The sequence below is a fragment of the Stegodyphus dumicola genome, chromosome 4 (assembly GCF_044657685.1).
Source record: "Stegodyphus dumicola isolate Sdum_Otavi_A_Nest chromosome 4, ASM4465768v1".
In the NCBI taxonomy this organism is placed as follows: domain Eukaryota; kingdom Metazoa; phylum Arthropoda; class Arachnida; order Araneae; family Eresidae; genus Stegodyphus; species Stegodyphus dumicola.
In genome coordinates, this window is record NC_140771.1 from 183833716 (window position 1) to 183856301 (window position 22586).

The 22586-nt window shown below is 32.2% G+C and overlaps 1 protein-coding gene across 1 annotated transcript in view; it reads right to left on the reverse strand.

The window, feature by feature from the left end:
• Positions 1-22586, reverse strand: part of LOC118186524 (cell adhesion molecule Dscam1-like) — a 685332-nt gene that overhangs the window by 57903 nt on the left and 604843 nt on the right. Inside the window, exon 16 of the mRNA XM_085815869.1 lies at positions 2775-2845. Coding sequence (XP_085671995.1) covers positions 2775-2845 — 71 coding nt within the window. The remainder of the gene's footprint in view (positions 1-2774; positions 2846-22586) is intronic.

Below are 22586 nucleotides of genomic sequence, written 5' to 3' on the forward strand. Positions count from 1 at the left end.
TCAACTTGATTGGAATGCCACTGCTTGGTTGTCATCAGAGCTGGATCAACCAAAATAAGTATGCGCCTAGGGCATCAAGGAAGGGGGCACCAGAAAAAGGTACTTAGGAACTCAGAATAGGAGGGCTGCAACAATTTCCTTTTCTGCCATGGAATTTATGGTGCTGCTAAAGACCCACATAGAGAAGAAATTAGAAAAGAAAACCAAGTGACATTCTGTAAATATACGTGAAGACTCTATTACCATAAATAGATCTTTTGATGCCTTGCGGCAAACGCTTTAAGACATGACCTGCGAGAGGAAATCTCGAAGATCACGAATTAAGCATGAGTAAACGCCTCCTGTTTATTAGATCCCTTGTTGTGGTTTCTTCATTTTTGCGAAGAGCTTTGTTCTTGACGAGCTCTGTCAAGGATATCTTTTACATCTCTGTCAAAGAAATCCTATATCCTTTTAAAAAATTCCATGAAGCTTCATGACAATGCGTGGTATCAAAATGACGAACTCAGTCAAGGATACCCTGCGCCGGTTGCTACGGCATGTACTGGAACTCCTACCATACATACCCAATAAAAGTACATGTGACTGTGATCTTTCCCCGAAATGAAAGATCTGATGGCAAGGACTAACTAAATTTGTACAGAACAGGGTATCCATGCTTTAGAGCAGACACTATGTAGCATCAAAATAAATGGACATGCTGATGATGTATTACGCCCTCTAGTAATTTGACAGAAAGTGATAGACATACTATGTTGTATACTGACTGACTGCAAGTGTTTGTACCAATGGTAACAAAGATTTAGAGATCTTTGAAGACTTTTATCCAATCCTTGCAAAATTAAGAAGTGTGTTTCAATGCCTACTCTTTGTTTATGCATTGACACATTTCTGCATTTAAATGCCTACTAAACAAAAAGTATACCAAATCTAGACTTTAGATTCAAGAGTTAGTAATTGCTTATTATGACATTCGCTTACGTTTGGTTATGAGAGACATTTTACGACCCACAGAATACTATTGTTGGTGGTTCATTATGTGATGCGATTGTTATGCGAGACACCAATGCATGATAAAAGTATAAATATTAAAAAACATCAAGAAGTACGTATTTTATTTTTAAATCTCTGAATTTGTTACATTAATATGCAGTTCCAGGTTAAAATTGGAAAAATGAATTAAAAACGTTCCTTAAGGATCTTCTTTTGTAAGATTGGCAACTGTTCGCGTAGCTAAGCATTTGATAATCTGTTATAATAACGCTACTAAATTCTGACAGTAATAGATAGATACTGTATAGATATTTAGAATGTCAACAAAAAATAATACAACTTATACAAGGGTTGGAACTTTAATAGTGGCAACACAGCTGAAAAAACGCTACGCAACAAAACCAAAGAATATCGCGTATACCACACGTAATCTACCTACCTACCTTATCTCTCAGCAAAAAGACTCGTCCTGCCTACGTCACGCGCATGCGGAGTGACGCGAAGAACGAATCCTTGTATTAGCTCGCGGTCTAAAGTAAGTGTTGTTAGGATGTTTTGAAAACAAGAACAACGATGTTGGATAAAAATTGAATGTGCCAGAGGTCGTACAGCACGACAGTGTCATCAAGGGCTTCAAGAGGCTTGCGGGGAATCTGCATCGCCTTACAGAACCGTAGCAAGATGGGTGAAAGCATTCAATGAAGGACGCCAAAATGTGGCAGACATGCTGCGGCCAGGTCGTTCGAGTGTCAGCGACGCAGACGTGCAAGCTGTTGCCGCACTAATAGACAGTGATCACCGCCAAACGATTCATCAGCTGGCCGGACAAACAGGATTAGCGCATACGACTGTGCTGCACATTCTGAAGGAACGCCTGTCCATGAGAAAAATTGCTTCACAATGGGTTCCACATCAATTGATGGAAATGCAGAAATGGCTACGATACAATGCTGCCCGAACCCACCTAGAGCGCTATGAGCGCGAAGGAGATGCTTTTTTACGGCGTATCATTACGCTGGATGAGACTTGGGCCTGATCGTACCAGCCAGAATTATCAACGAATGGCGTCACCACGGGTCACCACGACGTTCGAAATTTCATCAGAACCCCAACAATGTGAAAGTTATGGTGATTCTCGTGTACGACTGTGATGGTGTCATCCTAACGCATACCGTTCCCCCACTAAAGACCGTCACTACGCAGTATTACTGCTCATTTTTGGAGCACAATCTCCGACCAGCTTTGAGAAAAAAATGGCGACACTTTCTGCAGAAAGCTCCTCTCATTTTGCATGACAATGCTCGGCCGCATGCAGCGCAATCTGTGACTGATTTGTTCAAGCGATGGGGCTGGGAAGTGCTTTACCATCCACCATACTCCCCAGATCTAAGCCCTTGTGACTATGACTTAATTCCTAAGATGAAGGAACCACTTCGTGGCACTCGCTTCCAAACTGTTCCTGAGATTCTTGCGGCAGTAGACCGGTCCATTCAATCTATCAACAAAACAGGCGCTGCTACAGGTATTCTGCGACTTCCACATCGTTGGAAACGGGTTGTACACAATGCTGGCGACTATATTGAAGGACTGTAAGGCATGGAGACATGAATCACTTTTGTATTCCTTGTAAATAAATAGTTGCCACTATTAAAGTTCCAACCCTCGTAGTTCCTATTTTTAAATAAAATATGTTTTCAGAATTAATGTAGCACATAGATGGCAGGATTACTAAAATTATCAGGTTGTACAGTTTACAGATTTATAAAATAATATGTGCTCACCTTCCAAGTAACTTTAACTATATGCGCTCCAGTTGCTCTTACCTTCACCTTTTGAGGAGGTCCACCAGGCGCTGTAATATAAATTAGTATTACAGTGAATATTGTTCAGATAAAACAAAGTCTGAAATATTAAAAGTAATACGAAAGAATATAATAAAAAAGTATATCGTATAAGGATAAAGTATAAGAATATCGAATAAGAATAATAAAGAAGTATATCGATAATTTTCCGCTGCCTTTAATTTACAATAATTTTTCTGTCTATGGATAACACTGCCTTTGATCACAAATATGCAAGTGCGGGGTTCAGACAAATTTAATCGGAATAATTGTGAAATAAATTGTATGGGTGTGATCCTTTCTGAAAGGAATATATTTGTATTTTAATTTTTTCCTTAATTAAATTAAGAGATTATTTATAAGACATCGGTTACGATGAGACAGCAAATTGTGGAGAGATGTTTTAATATCACGAGAATTTTTTACCTTTAAAGAATGCGTTTTTCACCTCACGCTCTTATTGGATAGACTTACGTATCAATCACGCTCTTATTGGATACGTTTACGTATCCAACTGCGGCAGAATGCCAGCAACATTGGTATTATCTGCTGTTAGAAAGAACTTTGAATGAAAACATATTAGAGAACAATGGTAGATGACAATAAGCAGCTAGAACAGTGAAAAAAGCAGTTCAAATGATTAAAAGTTATGTTCAAAAGTTTTTTAGCAACATTCTTTTCTTTTTATTTAAAGAATTTAAGAAAGATAAAATCTGTAAAATACTTACTCTATTCTGATCTCTAAGGTACCGTTTAAAGTCTTTAGAGAGTTGTTTAAACAAATAAATATTATCCAAAGCAATGTCTGTCCATAGCCAATAATGCATTAAACAGCTGATGATTATTTCTAGTGACCATAGCACTTAAGATAAACTGCATAAAGTAATCGTTCATAATTTTACTAATTAGATTTATATAATAAAAGGTTAAAAACAATAAACAAAAATTTAATAAATTTCTAAATGGCTATCCAAAAGGAAGTAAAAGTTAACATTACATTTTACAGCATTAATCTTCGAAGAAGAGTGTAGAAACTTTTCGACTTGTATCAAAGCTGCAATGCAGCTTCTGCGAACTAAGCTTAACTGAAACGGTGACGAAAGTGAATAAAGTGAACTGAACGAAAGTGAATGCTGAACGAAAGTAATGCTGCTAAAGTAAAGAAAGTGAACGAAAGTAATGCTGCGTACAAAGCTTAACTGAAACGGTGAATGAAAGTGAAACTAAATGGGCAGGCCCGAATAGTGCAGCCCTTCTTTTTTTTATAGTATTTTTAAATGCATTTTGTTCCCATTTTCTTAATATTCAAAAAGAAGATTTATAATAAAAACAAATGATTGTTGCTTTCGTATTGTACGAAAAAAACGAGATGTGAAATCCTTATCTCGAAAAGAATCTTCCAGATTCACCTACATTCCTTGATGGATTAAGTCATTTAAAAATTGACGCTCTTAAACACTCCGCCGCTGGTAGGGCTGATACTGAGTAAAAAGATTTCACTGAAAGAGAATAACTGTCAAAACGAAAGTTTCAAATACGCAAATAAATGAATGATGATGGTAATAGTAACTATAGTTAAAAAAAAATTGCAGTACACCGCTTTTTACTGAGAATACAGAAAGAAGAGGTGCGTCAGAGGAAATTGTAACCTCTTACGACCATTTTAAGCATAATTTGCTTCAGGAAATGAGCAGCTTGACATTTAGAAAAAACTGATAAAGTCATCATACCTGACGGGTTTATTTTTGAAATTTCTTAATTATACTTAACGGTTAATTAAAAGGGCTGCTAAATTTAATTTAAAAAATACTTCATTTGCTCCTGACTCTGCTATTTTTTGTTAGTCGGAAATCAGGTACTAAAAATAATGCAATTTCGCAGGTAAGGCTGTCCTGAAATTTATGCTTGCACGACTTAATTTATTGAAGAAATTGGTTTTACAAGATGGATTTTTTATTTTAAGACTTAATTTACATGTTTTTGAATAATTTGAAATATTTGTTAGTAAACAACATACAGGCACTTTATTTTTGCTATGCATAAATACTCTTAAATGGTGGGTCGAACCCAGATAATTTTCAGATTCGTTTTCTTTAAAGTACCTTTTGACAATGCGTTCAATGGATTTTTGAATATTTTAAATTCAAATTAACGATTTAGCGAAGAGAATATTCAAAGGAGACTGTTATAGGTTTAAAAAAAAAGAATTCAGAATATATATTTATTAATTGATGAAAAATATGAGAATGACAAGTTATAAAAGAGCAAATAATTTTTTACTGTAAACTTCGATCTATCGTTCCCACACCGATCGCGTTCTGGTTCTCAAATGCATTTCTCCGCCATTTCTGGTCTGAAATGAAATTCAGTATAAATAACGCTTTATATTCCCACATCAATTGCTTACAAATTATCGTTTTCCCATATTAACCCTTTGAAAATTACGTTGATTGGGTAGGAATTTTCGCAATAATAGTATGAAAAAAAGAGTTTTGAAATGGAATATATATTAATTATTTGTTTTACATTCTCTTCAAATTCTAAATCTTGTAACATAATAATGAAATGACACTTCGCACGGAATTCTTAGTTTTTCGTCATCATTATGTGCATCATCTCCAAATGTTATTTCGTTGCAAATTATAATACCTGTTGATTTTTACTAGGTTATTACTGCTACTTTTCAGGAGTTCCAAAATTAAGTTTCAGGACGAGTCTACCAATCTATCCAATCTGCCAATCCTTGATAATTTTTTCTTATAATAAAAATCGTATTGCAATGAAAGAGGCGGAATGCTGGTTAACACGCATGCTACCTCCGCTGGAGGAGTTCTAAAAGTCCTGTGGTAGCCAGCAGACAGCTCCTGTGCATGGAATCTAATTTTTTTCTTTTAAAATTTGCATCTCTGATGCTCAAGTTCTCTTTATCTCTATTTTAATCTTCATTTGGACATTATCAATCTGAGAACTTTCTTTAAAGGCCTTTCACCCACCTTTTCATTTTTTTCCAGTTCAGGGAATCCACCAAGAAATTTCTCTGCATTTTTAATCCTTAATTTTAAAACTGCATATTTATTATTTACATATCTGCATATTTATAGATTATTTCGCCACATTAAGTACTTCCCCTCTTTCTGTAAGTGATTTCAGTCTTTTTCCAACCTTACAATTGTTATGTATTAATCACTATTATTTTCAAGCTTAAGTTTTGCTTACTATTTCAGTTTTGATCTGTAATTGAAGTTCTAAATTTTTTTTTGCTTTAGTTGTTTAAAGTTGGTTGTAAGTTTAAACTGTAACTTTTGTAAACTTTAAAATTTAGGTTTGGTTGCTTTAAAAGTTTTCTTGAGTTGAAGTTGTTTAATTTTAATTTGAGTTTAGCGACTTACGATTTTTGGTTTTTGCATCTTGTTGTTTTGACCCTTAAGTTTGTTTAACTTTAATTATTTTAAAGCTTTGTTGCTGCACTTTTGGTGTGTTAAATTGTTTCTTAACTTTAGGTAACTTAATTTTTACCCCACCTTCTATTAAGTTAATCGAATTCATATTTTCTGACTGGTGGTAGGTAATTCAATTGTAATTGAATCTCAGTCTGGATAATAAGTATATATACTTTAAATACTGTTGAAGAAACAATTTATATAGTGCTGACATTTTTTATGAATTATATTATTGTGTAATTAGTAGTTTCATTTTTAATTTCCCAAAGTCATTTGTGTTAACTTGGTTCTGAAAATTTTCACCCCCAACCATCGGCTTGGAATTCATTCTCGGGAACCCTTATCAGAGGATTTACTGCACCCCGAAAATTCTTTCGCCCAAACGAAAAACCATATGTGCGGGTGACGTGTTGGATGGATACACCATCTGGAGTTTCCCGAAAAGAGGACCCTATTTTGCTAGACAGGCGAGCAGGGAAAGGTTCTACAGCGTATTTTGAGGAGGGGAAATAATCGTTGGGTAGGAAAAGCTCTACATGGTCGACTGGGACCTCGAGCGAGACTAGATTATCCTCCCCCTTGTTTTCGTCTGTGGAGATTGTTGACACATTTGGTGTGGCCTTGGAAACTGAATGATTGAATTGCGCTAACTGGCTTAATCTCGTGAAGATTTCTCTGTTTGGGTTGCTGGACTTAGCTTCCTGCTGATCACCTTCTACGCCAAATTTTCAAAAAACGCGCCAGCTATTAAAGTGGCTGCGCAGTGTTTTCGGAGATGAGACGTGGAAAACATTTTCAATTACACGCTTTCTTTCTGAAGAAGCCAAGGAGACTTTCTCGAAGAAAAGGAACGAGAGATGACTTCTAATATGCAGAGCGGAGACCAGCAGTCGGGAGTTCCGGGCGAGCTGAACGATTAGACTACCTACATTGAAGGAAGGCATTTTGAGTCAATTCCTGAGATCGACAGATTTCATCATGGCCGGTGTTTCGGGGAAGACCGGAGTCCTACAGGTTGGAAGCGGCTGTGGGGTGGAAAGCCTGGCCTCTGAAGGGGTTGCACATTATTAATTCTCATATTGTTTTTTTTTTTTTACAGAAACCTCTACCGACGTAATTGTTATTTCTTGTTTCGTGACCGTATACATCCGAGTTGTCGCCTGTATCAAGTACCCAAAATTTTGTTTGATGCCTCTCAAACGGGAAAGGTGAAATTGTTAAATTTGTAAGGAAGGTATGTAAACTTCAGTTGTTTCTTCAGATATAGGGCTGACTAGTCGCCACCTTTTGTTAAAATGTAATCTTATTCATACTATTTTATCCTTAATAAACGTTAGATTGATTTTACCTACTTAGCTTTGTAATTATTGTAATTAATACCTTTACACTGGACCTTAGTCATAGAATGGGTTTAGCATCACAACGCAAACTTCCTGGAATTTAGAATTGTTTAATTAATTTTATGTTACACTATGATAACTAATCATCTCCTATGTTATGTGATTGATACAATATTGGTTGAAATGTTTTGTTATGTTACCCATATACATACATTTACCTACCACATAATCTGGTATGAACATTGGTAATAGTAATTACACAGAAATGATGTTCAGTAGTAAATAATACGTATGAAATTATATTATGCATTATTGATGTAACACAACGATACAATCTATTTTTATCTTTAGAGTATCTATATCTCTTAACAACTACTTCGGTATCTTTATTTCCCCTCAAAAACAAACAAAACAAAACAAAACAAAACAAAAAAAAAAACATTTTTTGGATAGCTAAAAGTCTCGCAGTACAAAACACTACATCGGCAATATTTTACGTCAATATTCCCAGAAACAAGTGTCAAATACGTGAACCCAGATGAGGAAAACTTCGGAGGAGAATTTTAAAAAAAATAAATAAAACGATGTTGTTATATATAATAAAATAATTTAAAATGTAAAATTCATAATCATTAAATGCAGCCCTCCCAATTAAAGTGTTTGGAATTAAAACTCTCCGAAAATTATGTACCTCATGTATTTCTTAATACATTCTTCTCATTAAAAAAATATGACCATTAAAATCTTCGGGAGAACAAGAATTAAATAAACCGAAACTAGCTATTATATATCTTACTCCAACCAACTACAAAATTAGAATCATCTTTTAACACAATGATTGGAGCCCTGCCTCCTTCATTATGAGTGACTCGCCAGGTCCTTGAACACAGGCAAACTTTCTCTTGATTCAGTATGGTTCTTGAATGAAGACCTGCATATTGGTTAAGTGAATTATTCTTCCAATACTAGCAAGCTGGCATTTCGATACAAAATGATTCAAGTTTAAGCTAAATAAACCCATACAATATATAAAGTTATACACCAAAGCAAGTAAAAACTAGGTCAAATTTTCGTCCGGTATAAAACAAAATGAAATAAAAAGTCTTAAAAACGCTCCAATCGCAGAAAGTCAAGATCATACTCATACAAATCATAAATCCTAAAATCCAAATATAGCAACTGTATTAATTAATATATTATAATAATTTTGCATTGGAATTTATAAACTCCAATGCAAAACAATAAATTACATTTCTAAGTGATCAGTTATAAATTAAACTTCCTTTATATACGTTTCATAACATTGTGAGAGTGCATTATGGTTTATATCATAATTTTTTTAAAGTTTTTCTTTCGAAGGTTAACAATTAATACAAATTTCAGTGTTTACTTTACAAGTGTAACTTTTGTATCAGCATAACAATTTGTATACGCGATTTTATTTCTGCAAGTCTTCGGCGTGTGACCGTATTGAAAGCCTGTAAAATAACGCTTTGATTGTAAATACAACTTGGCTGTGTTTGTTTTCCAACCTACACGTACTTTGTTATCTGCTGAAGTTTCAGACTCGAATGTAGAATTTATGACGAATACTCTGACCGACCCCATCTTGATCTCTACTTTTTATTTTAAACAATGGTCTTATACAATCGCCGGGACACCTACAATTTTTCATTTCAGGTATGCTAAATCATCATAATCAGTATGGTCGAAAACATTATAAAAATAATTCTTGGTTGTATAAATCTCCTTTTTCTTGTTTGAACTTTATCTCTTAAGTCCTCTTTAGATTTAATCAACTCCTGCAATTTGTAAACATCTTCCTTTTGTTTCAGTCTAACAACCAAATCACCATTTTATCTCTGATGGGAACTCATTAATTTGACATCTGCTTCATTCGGTTTAATAATCATCAGCAGTTCATCGTAGGCATCGATATCAGATGCGGCGGACTTACTTATTAATTTATTCTCTCTCCATAACTCATTTTTCCCGAAAGCTTCATCCTTTCATACAAATTCATTTCTAGTTTGCTTCTCTATAAGTATTTCTTTTATCTCTCTAATTTCACTCATACTTTTTTTAACAGAGCTCACGCGTCCTTATGCACATTAAGTCACACTGTATAGCTTTAAAATTGTGAATCATCAGTAAATCAATGATTTTATTTATACTAGCTGCCATTTCATCCGTTATTTCTCTTGCTACTCTCTTTACCCTTAATTTATTCAGAAACTTGTACAAAGACTTCACTGCTACCATAACATCGTTACAATCTACTGCATTATGAAATGTAACTTCTTCCATTGCATTTTTAATAACTTTCTCTTCATCAGCTACCTATTCGTGTTATGTAATTTTTCATCCACTTCACTCAATTTAATCATTCAACTGATATAAATCATAAACTGCTATTAAGGCAACATTACTCTTCATAAAATTTCAAGAAAAGTCTAAATTCACGACAGAGCCGTATCTATACATACACATTAAAATATGTTTGAAATTCTCAGTAGAACTCAATAAAACTCTAAAATAATCTCTAAAAACTCTTAAAAATCTTCTAAAAACCCCCAGAGATATAATAAAAAATCCCTTAAAAGCAGTTCAGCGCAAAAATTTTAATAATTTGCCCAATGGGTCGGGAAATGAAAACTTCAGTGCACCAAAACAGGAGGCGGAGCTTCCGACCGCAACCAGAAAGACTTAAAGACTTAGTGCATCAACCGTTTTTTTTTTTTTTTTTTTTTTTTTTTTCTTTTCCTCAGAAGTAAACAGGCTTACCTCAATGCCCACATCGTTAGGCTTAGCAATGTGAAGTAATAAAGTGTTTATAAAAGTTTATGGGTACAAATGAAATCCATGAAGCAAGGCACAAAACTACTGTAACTTGTAAAAACATGTCAATGAGTACAGGATTGAAGTATTATGACCCAAAAATATATCGATACTTGAAACAGATACAATGCACAGTATAAAATTAAAATATAAATGTATCTATTTGCTGAAAATATGCTAAAAGTCACGAGCTGACCCAAAGTGCTGCAAGACCGTTGCTGACACGCGCAGTCAGAATCGCAAAGAGCAGTGTATAACCTCCTTATCAAAAGGAAACTATAAGCATCAAAGGTGCTACAAGTCTCGAAATTCACTTTTGCCCGAATGACAGTTCACATTTTTGCATCAAATGTTATCGGATGCATTAATTAAAAAGTGATTAATGAGGAATATGTATGCATGTATAGATATGTTCCGCGAATTATGGAAAAACGACAGCATCTAGAGCCTCGAATTTTTAATACACGCAGTTTCCAATCCGAACATGGGTATCTCAAAGCCCTAATTTTGAATTTCGAATTTGGTTTTGATTTATAACATATTCTTAATAATATTCTATACAAACTTTACGATTTTTTTTAAAGGAAATTAACAGTTTGAAAACGAGAAGTAGCAACACTGTTCGAAATAAAAAATTTATCTACAGTACTCCAGACTATTTCTATTGGGCAAAATTTAAGATACTTTTCGTTCAATTATAATCCACAAATTCGGCTGTTTGAAAACAATGCGTTGTTATTGCCTCAAAAAAATATTTATCTTCTCCATGCACCAATGTGCTGCCATTCAGTTAAATCCTAAGACATTTAAATTTCAAATTTAATCTTTCTCTTACCAAGTAGCAAACTAAGTGATTGAGAAGCGATAAACGCAGTTTTTCAAAATATTTTTTCTACGTTTTAATCTAATTGATTTAAATATAATTTAAATCATGAGATGTCATCATAAAAAATTTAAATCATGAGATGTCTAAGTAGAAATATAAAATACTTTTTTGAAATGACACAAGCTAGATACATTAAAAATTACCATACACGTTTTTTTTTATGATAACTAACTTAAGTGGCAACGGCCAGTTATCAGAGAAATAATGCAGCGAAAAAAAAAAAAAAAAAAAAAAAGAAATGTATGCCAACACTTAACAGTCCACCGGAATTCTAAACATATGCTATTTTGAAATACCTTGTAATTTTGCTCTTGAATTTTATGTGTCATAAGTGCGAGGAAAGCGATGCCTGTTAAAAAGTTAAAAAGACAAAAAAAAAAAAAAAAAAAAGTCATAAAGAGCGAGTACAGCAGTTTGTAAACTTGACATGCTCAGCGAGAGCAATAAATAATAATAAAAAAAAAAATGATCAAATCCTCTGTTGCGACACTAAAGTTTGAATCCTTTCAGATTTTCTTTCTTTCTCCTTCCCCCTCCCCCACTGTTTTATAATTTTATCTCATTCACAATTTTTCCTTACTTACTATCCGGTTGAAGAATGATAGTTCGATAGCTTTATTGCATACGTTTATAAATATGAGTTCACGCAGAAAAATTTTTGAAGTTAGTCTGTCTAAATTTAAACTTCTAAAATTAGCGATTATTTTATTTGGACCTTCTGTTACTTATATAAATTACACAAAAACTTTAGATAATGCTAATTCTTTCTAAAATCACACATCTAAAATAAAAGTTTTATATTATCCAAAACTACCAATAAAGGTGTTTATTAAAAGAGGAAGTGATCCATTATTAAGTGCAAATATCATACTACTAATAAGCAAATAAAAGAGATTTTTACATGGCGTCTACTCTTAATATATTCATAAAATATATTTTTGAAATTCGGTAGCTTCTTAACGAAACAAACTCCGAATCTTTATAAGTTGTATCATTATCCTTAAATATAATATCTAATGCTATAATTAAATACATATTTAAATGGTATAAGTAATATTACGAAATAATTAGCAAAAAATGTTTAGGATTAAGGTTTAAAGAAACCTGCTCTGAAAAAAAAACGATATTAATTTTAATATCCTTTAGGGTAACGTTTTTATTTAACTTACATTAAATCTCAAATTAAAGGAAACGAAAAAAAGGGGGGAAAGGAAGAAACTGAAGGTTAAATGAACTTGCTAAGTACAGAACTTAAAAGAATATTACGAAATCTTAAATCTGCATTTAAATTAGTAAAAAAAAAAGCAAAAGTGTATTTCATTAAGATTTATGACGCGTGAAAATAAATTTTAAAGAGATTAGATACAACATTTGCGTTTAGAAAATAATTAATGTCTCTGACCTTTTATCTCTTTATGGTAGCACTGTGATAAATTGTTTCTGTTCCCATTTTAAGTTCTTTTTCACTTTTTTATTACTATAATCCGGTTATGCCATCATTTTCTATTATTGCAGGATTTACCATTGATGAAATATTTTAATTCAAAGCAAAATTTGCTGATTCTAACTTCCTCATTTTAAGTTGCTTAAGGAGTCGGGTAAACTAATTTTACAGGCACTTCTTTCTACCCTTATACACCAGTAATGTACAAATAAAAGACTTTCAGATTAATTTTTGTACAGTTTTAATTTGATTTTTCTGTTTATTTCATTAAATTTTACATGCCATTTTTAATCCTCTTCTAGCTGATCATTTTCTAGAAATTTTTCACACATACGTAATTGCGGTAGAAATAAAATACTCCTAAGGATTTTTTAAATGTAATATTGAATTCGCACAGTTCATGCTCAAACTAATGCTCACACGTTTTTTGAGTTTTAACGATGTTCAGAGTTTTTAACATCATTTGTCAAATTTTGGATGTTTTTCAAATGTTGCTCAATATTTTTAGCTATCATGTAGTTGCTAATAATGATGGGTTTTTATAACAAAGTGACGGATTGTTAGCAGCTCTATGATTTTAAATGATGATAAGCACCCACTTGAAAAAGAAAAATTTAAATGGATTGAATGCACAATTTTCAACCAGAGTAGGAGAAATAACCCTCCTGTATTTAGAGATAATGATTACTTTTAATCATGCTATAGATTAAAATATAAAAAATAAAAATATGTTGTAATTTTTTTAACTACATCATTTTATTTAAATGCACTGAAAGAAAAAAAAAATATACCGTTGCGTGCGTACCTGTTCAAAATAGATTGAACGCACAAGTCCGATAAGTTGATAAAATTTATTCTTATCCCAAGAAATATAACAAAATGCTAGATTTTTCCTCAAAGATATTCGTGTGATATCGCAATATCACGCAATATAATCAGTCGCTATATTTTAAACTACTAAAACATTAAACAGAACACAATGCAAAGCGCAGTGAAAGCTAATCCGATCTCACAACGGATTCGTTACAATCAACAACAACAGTTATCTAAACAACTGAACTGAGATGTTCTCTCTCTCTGGTATTTTAGCTTTTTAATCGGCCGCGCGAGATAGCTCTAGTTATTTCTGGAAAGCGAAATGAGTAGAATTACGGTTACAACTAACATAGTTGTCAATTACGTTTATTCAAATTAAATATCAATTACAGAGATAAACTTTTATTTAACGTTAAATGCACGTGCTCCTGTATTTTTAATTTTCCAGCGTAGATTTCTTTTAAAATTTGTCACGCGCTGCATTGCACGGGGAAATGAAACAATTTTAATTATAATTCTACTGAAACATCTAACTAAATAACAATATTATACCAGTTTTGGTCGCGTGAAGAATATTAATAAAATCATAAATCTTCCTTATACAAATTATATTAGGCTGTTAATAAAATTTTATGGAACGTTTAAAACTGACTGTAAATCAGGGACATATGTAAGAGTGAATACGTTTAGTTAGCTTAAATGTTTGACAGTTTTGGCTCCATAATTATACTTTAAGTTGCAAATAATCATGAATGTAATGATAACGAAAAATGATATTTTATATTTCAGTGTTTTCTTACTAGAAACCTATAATTTCAAACTGGAAATGTATTAAACTACATTTTTTTCTGGAGAACAGTTCCCAAAAGTTACGACACAGCTTAGCCACCTGTTATTAGCAAAGACCGTAATGTGGTCACCCGCCTTTACACATGGACCTTATAAGAAATAGACCAACCCAAATGGCTTTTCTCCCTCTTCTGACGCATTCCCGGCTGTCACTTTGACCGCATCCGGAGGAGTAGGGACGACGCCTTGCAGAAACTTACAATGGTTAGCTATTGCAGTGCGTATAATTGTCAAGAAAAAGTTGGTTGTAGCGCTTCATTTCACAAATTAGAATTTTTAAATTTTTTTTTTTTTTTTTTTTTTGAAACTGAGATCGATTTTTAAAAATTTAGCATATTTATCAATTATTATTTAGCATAATTAACGTTCCAAATAATTATAAATCTGTGTCATGCTTTCAGGCCTGGCTATTTTTTAAGCTTTTTCTATGCTGTAAGGAAATTTGTAAGTACTTCTTTCAGAAAATAATATTTTAAATCAGAACTAATAGAAAATTTCAAACAAAGAATGTTCTCTTATAATTTTTATGAGTTTTATTGGTGTAAATAAGTAAAAAATACTAAAATACCTAAACATGAATTTTTAAAAGTTTTTGCTTAAAATTCTAAATTGTGCTGCTTTTTTAAGATTATAGGTGAATATTATAGCACATTTTTTATAAAGGAGTTTTATTTCAATTATATTTCACAACACACCATAGTGATAAACACTTTTAACACCTTAATATATTTTATACATTTAATTCTAATGTCAAAATTGTAAACTGTAATAACTGATTGTGCTAACATTTTATAGTGATTATTTTTTTTTAAATTTAATTCTAGTTCAGCATAAGGTTTTTTTATTTACTGTGAATTTAATTTATTAGCCCAAAGGGGCGGTAGCTCAGAAGGCTATTACTCGTAGTTTCGAAAAGGCATTTTGCGCTCTTTCATTATAAACGTCCGTTTCACTTTGCAGATTGTTGCCACCAAATATTATCGCCTTGCATTATATTTAAAGAATTTAAATAATGAAGAATCTTTATGAATACATGTATGTTTCTAGCACTGTACAAAAACGACGGTATTTAAAGCTATCAAATTTTTAATAACGTAATCCACCACCCAAACAGCCGAATTTCGAATTTGTTTTAATCCATCTCATATTTTGTAAAACTTTAACGAATTTTTGATTAAGAAATTCAACGAGTTCAAAGCGAGCAACGGCAGTACTATACAGAAAATAACATTTTTATGTCCAGCCCGGAAATTCTAAAGATATGCTGTTTTCAAATATTTTGTGATACTGCTGTTGAATTGATTTTTATGTGGTTTAAGTGCGAAGAACATAATATTCAATAAACAGAGGTAACACACATAGCGTTAAAAAACGTCCCTTTGAGCGTAACATAAAATATGAGTTCTTCCAGCTTTTATTTATTTATTTATATTTCATTACACTGAGAAAAGGTTATGCTTCGAATTTTACGAATTATTAAAATAAATAATCATCTTATGATGTTAATAATTAATGATCATATGATCAAATAAATGATCGTCTTGTAATGTTATAATAATTTTAAAAACCCCTGCCTATAAAATGCTCATAAAATTTTAAAAAAAAAAATCAGATCTTGTTTAATTTTACTTTATAAATTTAAAGTAATTTTAAAATTTAAAGTAAGTTCATAAATTTTGTGTCTAGAGTTTTTATACCAAAGTAAAGATGTTTATACACGAATTACGCGTGAAAAGAATGCGCAAAATGCAATAAAATGTGTTTTAAAGAGATATATTAAATCTTATTTGAGAAAACTGTGATTTTCACAATCTCATCACTTATACAACGTATCACATTTAATAATTAAAAACAATTATGCGATACAAACACCATAGGTTTCAGTGTTAAAGTAAACCAAATCGTCCCTACTCCTTCTTGCGGACATGCGGGTGATGCGCAAGCCGTCCATTGGGTTAGTCTGTCTCTTACAAGATCCATGCCTTTACACCTTTGACGTGCCAAGACCATCTTTCAACAAGATATCAATAACAAGCACGACCGCTTGCCGTCGTGCCGTCTTGACTATTCTCTATACATAGGGTGCTTGACTGTTGCTCTGGTCAGAACGTTCTCTGTCACTCGCCGCCACTACGATTGATAAAGTTTGGCATAGAGCAGAAGCCGCATGGAATAAAAAACCTGCATCTGTCACTCAAGATCAATGCGGCTCAGCCAGCCGGATTACAAACGCTGTCGCTGCTAGAGGTGGCAGCTCTGTGTACTGATTCTTGCACATTGTCTACCCCACACCACCTGCAAAGTCAGTCATATTAGGTTTCAAATGCATCATAAAAAATTTTATGTTTATTGTTATGTCTCCCGAATGTTATTATTGTTATATTATGTCGCCCTAATGTTATTATCGTTATTTTATGTCTCCCGAATGTTATTATTGTTATGTTATGTCTCCCGTTATGATTCACATGCACAATAAAGAAAATTTTGCCATTTTCTTTCTCTCCTGGTGTAGCAATTTTAATGGCCAGCACTGTAGAAAATAATCGTACTATTATTTTCATGTTATTCTACAGCCATTATTTTTTAAAGTTTGTTTTCCTTTACGCTAATAAACTAAATTTTAAATTAAATTAATAGTAGGCTATTAGTGCTTTTTTTTTTCCTAACTGTATTTTCTATATTTGTAAATAGAAGTAATAAAAATGAGTAAAAAGTATCTGAACTTTTGTATTAGTAAGACTTTATTACACAGAAAATATTTGTCCAGAATTTACTGGCTATATTCATTATATATCATACTCTGAGAGCTTCGAGTCTGTTTAAGGGGACTTTGTGTCTTTTGAATGTTTTTTTTTAAATTTAAAATCTTTCTTTTATTTCTTCTGAATATTGTCAAATGATTTTGTTAGACAAAGTGATCTTGAGCTAGAAAAAAGAAATGTTGGTAATTTTTTTAATTAAAATTTTTTAAAGAAGAATTATCAATAAAAATACTTTTTTCTTCTACAGTTTTTTGATATTTTGAACCCATGTTTTTATTGCGTTTATTAGAATGGTCTTCATAAATTTGAGCTCCGATTTTACCATTAATGAATTAGTTTTTGAGAAAAAAAAATAAATGAAAAGCATATTTCTATGTAAAAACTTTGAAAAAAAAATACGATTTCAATTACATTTTCATTTCCAGCAGTCTTTCTTTTCAGTATTTTGAAAAACCTATCCTTGTTTCTATCTAATATATATAATAATAAAAAAGCAGCAAAAATGTTAGTCTATGTGTAAGTTTTAGGACTTTTTTAAAAGGATTTATTGAAAAAATGCAAACGTAGAAAATGCAGTTTAAAGAACGCAAAGTCGTAAAATAGTCAATAAAACATTTTCAATTTCTTAAATGTTTTTCTTAATATTATTAATAATAATTTGTTGCTTCATTCGATTTTTCAGAAAGTATAATATGATATTTGAGCAAACGTAGACATTTTTATTGAAAACTACCCAGCAGCATATGTGCTTTCTTCCTCCTCTTTTAGCCATTTGTTTTCGCATATAAATTTTATTCTTATTAATCAATTTAGAAGGATTTTAAATTTTAAATTTAAAGATTTTTAAAGATTATTTTAAACATGTTAAAGATTTTAATACGCGCCATGGTTTTCAATAATGCTGGTCAGGAACTTGATCACATTCATTAATTCATTTCTTTCTGTTGACATCTACTACAAATAATTTTCGCTCTGAATGGTAATATTAAGATATATTATTTATTAATATTTAGTTTGCTTATTTCCCGATAATAGGACAAATTTTTAAGTGAGGAACAGAATCTTGACCTTTGTTTACTGATAGGGCTAAGTACTGTTATTAATAATGTTTATATTTCTTTCATAGTTATTAAATTTTGAGTGCTCTGAAATTCTCTATTGTATATCACACAATTTTAAAAGAAGAATATTAAATTTCCTATTTTTAATTTTGGAAACTGCAATTTCTTATCAGCTGTAGAGCTGAAAATTGACGAAATTGCATAAGTGGGAGTAGCATAGATAACGAGTAAAAAATCTTGGTAAGCACGTTGCCAAGAGCACTATCTTGCCCAACGTTAAGGCTTGCTTCTTTGTCTTTCATGATTTGATTAAGCCCGAGGATCCGACCTATGCAACCAAATCAATGTTTAGTGATAAGATAACATCGAACGCAGTAAGTTCAACGCCAAGCTCAACCTGAAATAAAGACGACTCAAATTTATTTACAAAATGCTCTATTTCACATAAGCTTCATTAGAACTTTGCTAGCAAGTTAACAGACAATTGGTATCAGAAACGTATCGGTCGTGGCGCCATCTATCAAAACTAGAATCGTTAAACATTTTTTGAGCTAATCCATACATACGACAGAGATTTGTTTAGGTTTGTAGCCGGAATATGGCATACTAAAGGCTATCTGCTTAAGGATAGAGAAGCCTTCGTGGACGATTTTCTCAAGAGAGCTAGTTTGTATTCAGGACCCGTGAGCAACGCCTTTTCACCTTTTACCCAGAATGTACATATGTATGCTCCTCGCATTGTGAAAAAAAGACGGTGCCTGCAGCCATCAAATTTTGAATAATATAGTTTCCCACCCGAACATGTGCACCTAAAAGCCCAAATTTTGAATTTCGAATTTTTTTTAATATGTGAATTTTTGATTAACAAACTCAACGATCTGAAAACGACCACAGGGACGACACTGTACGGAGTAGAACGTTATCTTCAGCGCCGTGAGACTATCTATTGAAAATTCTAAAGATTGCTACTTTTAAATATTTTACGATTTTGCAGCTGAATTCAATTTCATGTGGCATAAGCGGAAAGAACGCGATATTTAATAAATAAAATTTACACTTAAAACGTTTATAATAAAAACACAACATTTTGTGTGAATATTGATATAATGACCTGAGAAATGACTGAAAAAATACAAAAATATGCACCACCAGTTAACACTGCACCGGGAATTCTTGCAGCAGCTCTGCTAGGCAACTTTATTTTTTTTTTAATTTTATTTATTTATTTTTTTTTTAACTGTATGTTGTGTAAATGCGAAGAAAACTATGCTTAATAATAAAGCTGAAAAGATTTAAATGAAAAAAAAAAAAAAGGATTAGCAGGGTGAATGCGAGAGCTATACCGCGAACTCAGCGAAAACGTTAACATACCATTTTAAAATGACCGCTAAATTTTGGAATTTTTCGGTCTTCCCCCCTCCTCATCTTCATATTAAAAATGTATTTGAATTTTCTTTTCTTTTTTTTTTTTTTTTTTTTTTCTTTTTTTTTTAACTCTTTTATGAAGCTTGTACCCGCGGTTAGAGGGTTAACTCCTCAGACAGTGAGGCTGAAATGGGACGAAATACGTTAGTTTCAAATTTAAAATGTAGCGCTATTCAGTCTTCGATTAACATTGGTTTCAAGTTCGAAATGGTTACATGGATATTAGTTGAGATATTCCTGTCTCATTTACCTAAGATATATCTGTCGAAATGGACAAAATAATTAGAAAAGCATTTTGCTCCTTGAAAAAGAAGAATTCCACGTGAAATTTCTCTGAAGTAAGTGGAATTTTAACGTTAAACGAAACTAATATAAAATTATATTTTACGTAATTTTAAATATAAGATAATCCGTTTAAACCCCGTTAAACTCCCCCGGATCGAACCAAAAACGCGCTTTAGGTTCCAAAGAAAGAAATGTTCTATTTAATGCCTTAACAACAAACCTACGAAAAAGCAACCGAAGCTGTATTTTATGAAGCTGAAAGTCTGAATCGAAATAATTGTTTTGCTTGACATAAGTATCGAGCTTCTGAAGTAGCTAGAAGTTTATTACATTTGAAATAGTTTATTAGGAATTACGATAATGAAAAATTGTAAATGATAAGAAAAGGCGAGAATCAATTTCCAGACTATGACACATGTGGTGCCATCTGTTGATGTAGTCCAACGATATTTGGTTACAGTAAAAAATCAGTATTTACTAATTAATATGGTGGACGAGGATTTCAGCTCTTTTGTATTTGTATTTCAGTCTTAGATTACAATTCGCTAAGGAGAGAAAGCAAAGAGATATCAAACTCACTTTAAAGCAGTAACATTTATACCGCTATATGTAGGTATAAAAAATGAAAGGTATTCTCGTAGCAAGTGATTTGTCGGGCCGTATCAATAACAACATGTGGTCTACCTTGTATTTACTTTTGGTTATGATTATAAATTATGTGATATACCCCCTGACGATAAATCATCAGACGAATTTTGTTGATCCTGCCATTGCGCTATTACTCAGACGATAAAAATACTGTTTGTTCTGAAGCTGAGAGGATCATCGCTCGAGATTCTGCCTCGTCTCGTTGCTGAATGGGATGTCTTAACAATAGGGAAAAATATTTGGCCACAATGAGATACATCATGAAAATGTTTTAGTGAATGGAAAACAGAGCTAGTAATAAAATGATGATTATTGACAAGTGTGAAATACGACGGCTTCAACTGATAGAAGCCAACTTTTTGAAATGCGTTTAAAGTACAATGGCGACCATCGAGGGATAAGATAGGACCTCTTCAGGACCATCAATGTATTTTTCTGGTAAAAATGTATGATTTAGTACAATAATCTGCAATATAATAAAAATACGGACGTAAAATTCTTCGTATTTATTTTTTATTTATTTATGTAATATTATCTGTTTCTTTGGCTTTGATTACGGTTCACGAGTGATAGGTCAACTTTTGCGAGAATGGATTTCTTTCAGTTAATCTTGGCAGCTACCATCGGCAGGAAAGAAAAATACATCTATTGACATTTTAAAGCAACAGCATCCATTTTATTTTACTTACATTTCTACGTACCAACAGTATATTAAAAAAAAAAAAAAAAAAAATGAGTGATCTTCCTTTAAACTGTTTCAGCCTTTATCTATAAAGAACATCTATTAAATCTTTTACAAAATAAATTTCAATATCAGTTTCTAAACCAGATATCATCAGTTTCAGAGCTACCGAAATCCTTATTCATCCTGTCAGCTTGACTAGTTAGATTGTTATTGTATACTTATATATTTCGTCACAGAATGTCAAAAATTTACACGTGCGATATTTTGTAACAACCATTATAGTTTGTTCGAATATTTGCCGTTCTCCTTTTCGTGTAAATGAAATTTTTATTTGATATACTGATTAATGGACACAGACAATTAAACGTTAGCTGCTGAACAGGAATGGATTTAGTTTAATTGGATTACAGCAAAGTACTTAAGGGCTGCGTTTTTGAAGGGAGCGACGGCTTCGTGGGTGGTTTTCTAAGAGGAAATAGCTCATATTTATACTACACATGAGGGAAAACACAAAAGAGTTTATGCAGCCAGACCGTTCTTCAGGATATGAATCCGAATCAAACTACCAGGATTCAGCAATTTCCAATTCTCGGGAAGCTACTGGACATTTCTCTGATAAGATTCCGAAGATGAATGAATGATATTACATACAATAAACATGAATAATTGGTTTTTAACAAAAAATATGTATTTTCCATTAGAAATGAAAGAATGAAAAATCTAGTTTTAAAAACGGAGACGACTGGATTTGAATTCATTAATTCGCATCTTTTATTTGTACTCTTCATATTACGATTAATTGAAGTTATGTCAAGTAGGGCCTGGTGTATTTTAAAATCTTAAATCTTAATTATATTCTATGATAATGCTGCTAGAAATATAAGCTTTTAAACATTTACTAATGAAATTGCTATTCAAATAATTTCGGTGGTGATATTTATGATTACACTATATACCACGTTAAGATTTCTTATTAGCTTGTTTTGTATAAAATGCTCACTAGATCGAATTATTACTTACATCGAATCGATTTATATCATATTAGATTGAATGATTGATAATAATTCGATTACACCGAATCGAATTATTACTTACATCGAATCGATTTATATCATATTAGATTGAATGATTGATAATAATTCGATTACACCGAATCGAATTATTATATATCGCCGGATTGAATTATTACAGAACAAGGAATTATTCAGAAAGTAGAGCATTCTGACATATATGTAACCGTTGTTTTTGTGACAAATACTTTGACAGCTGTATA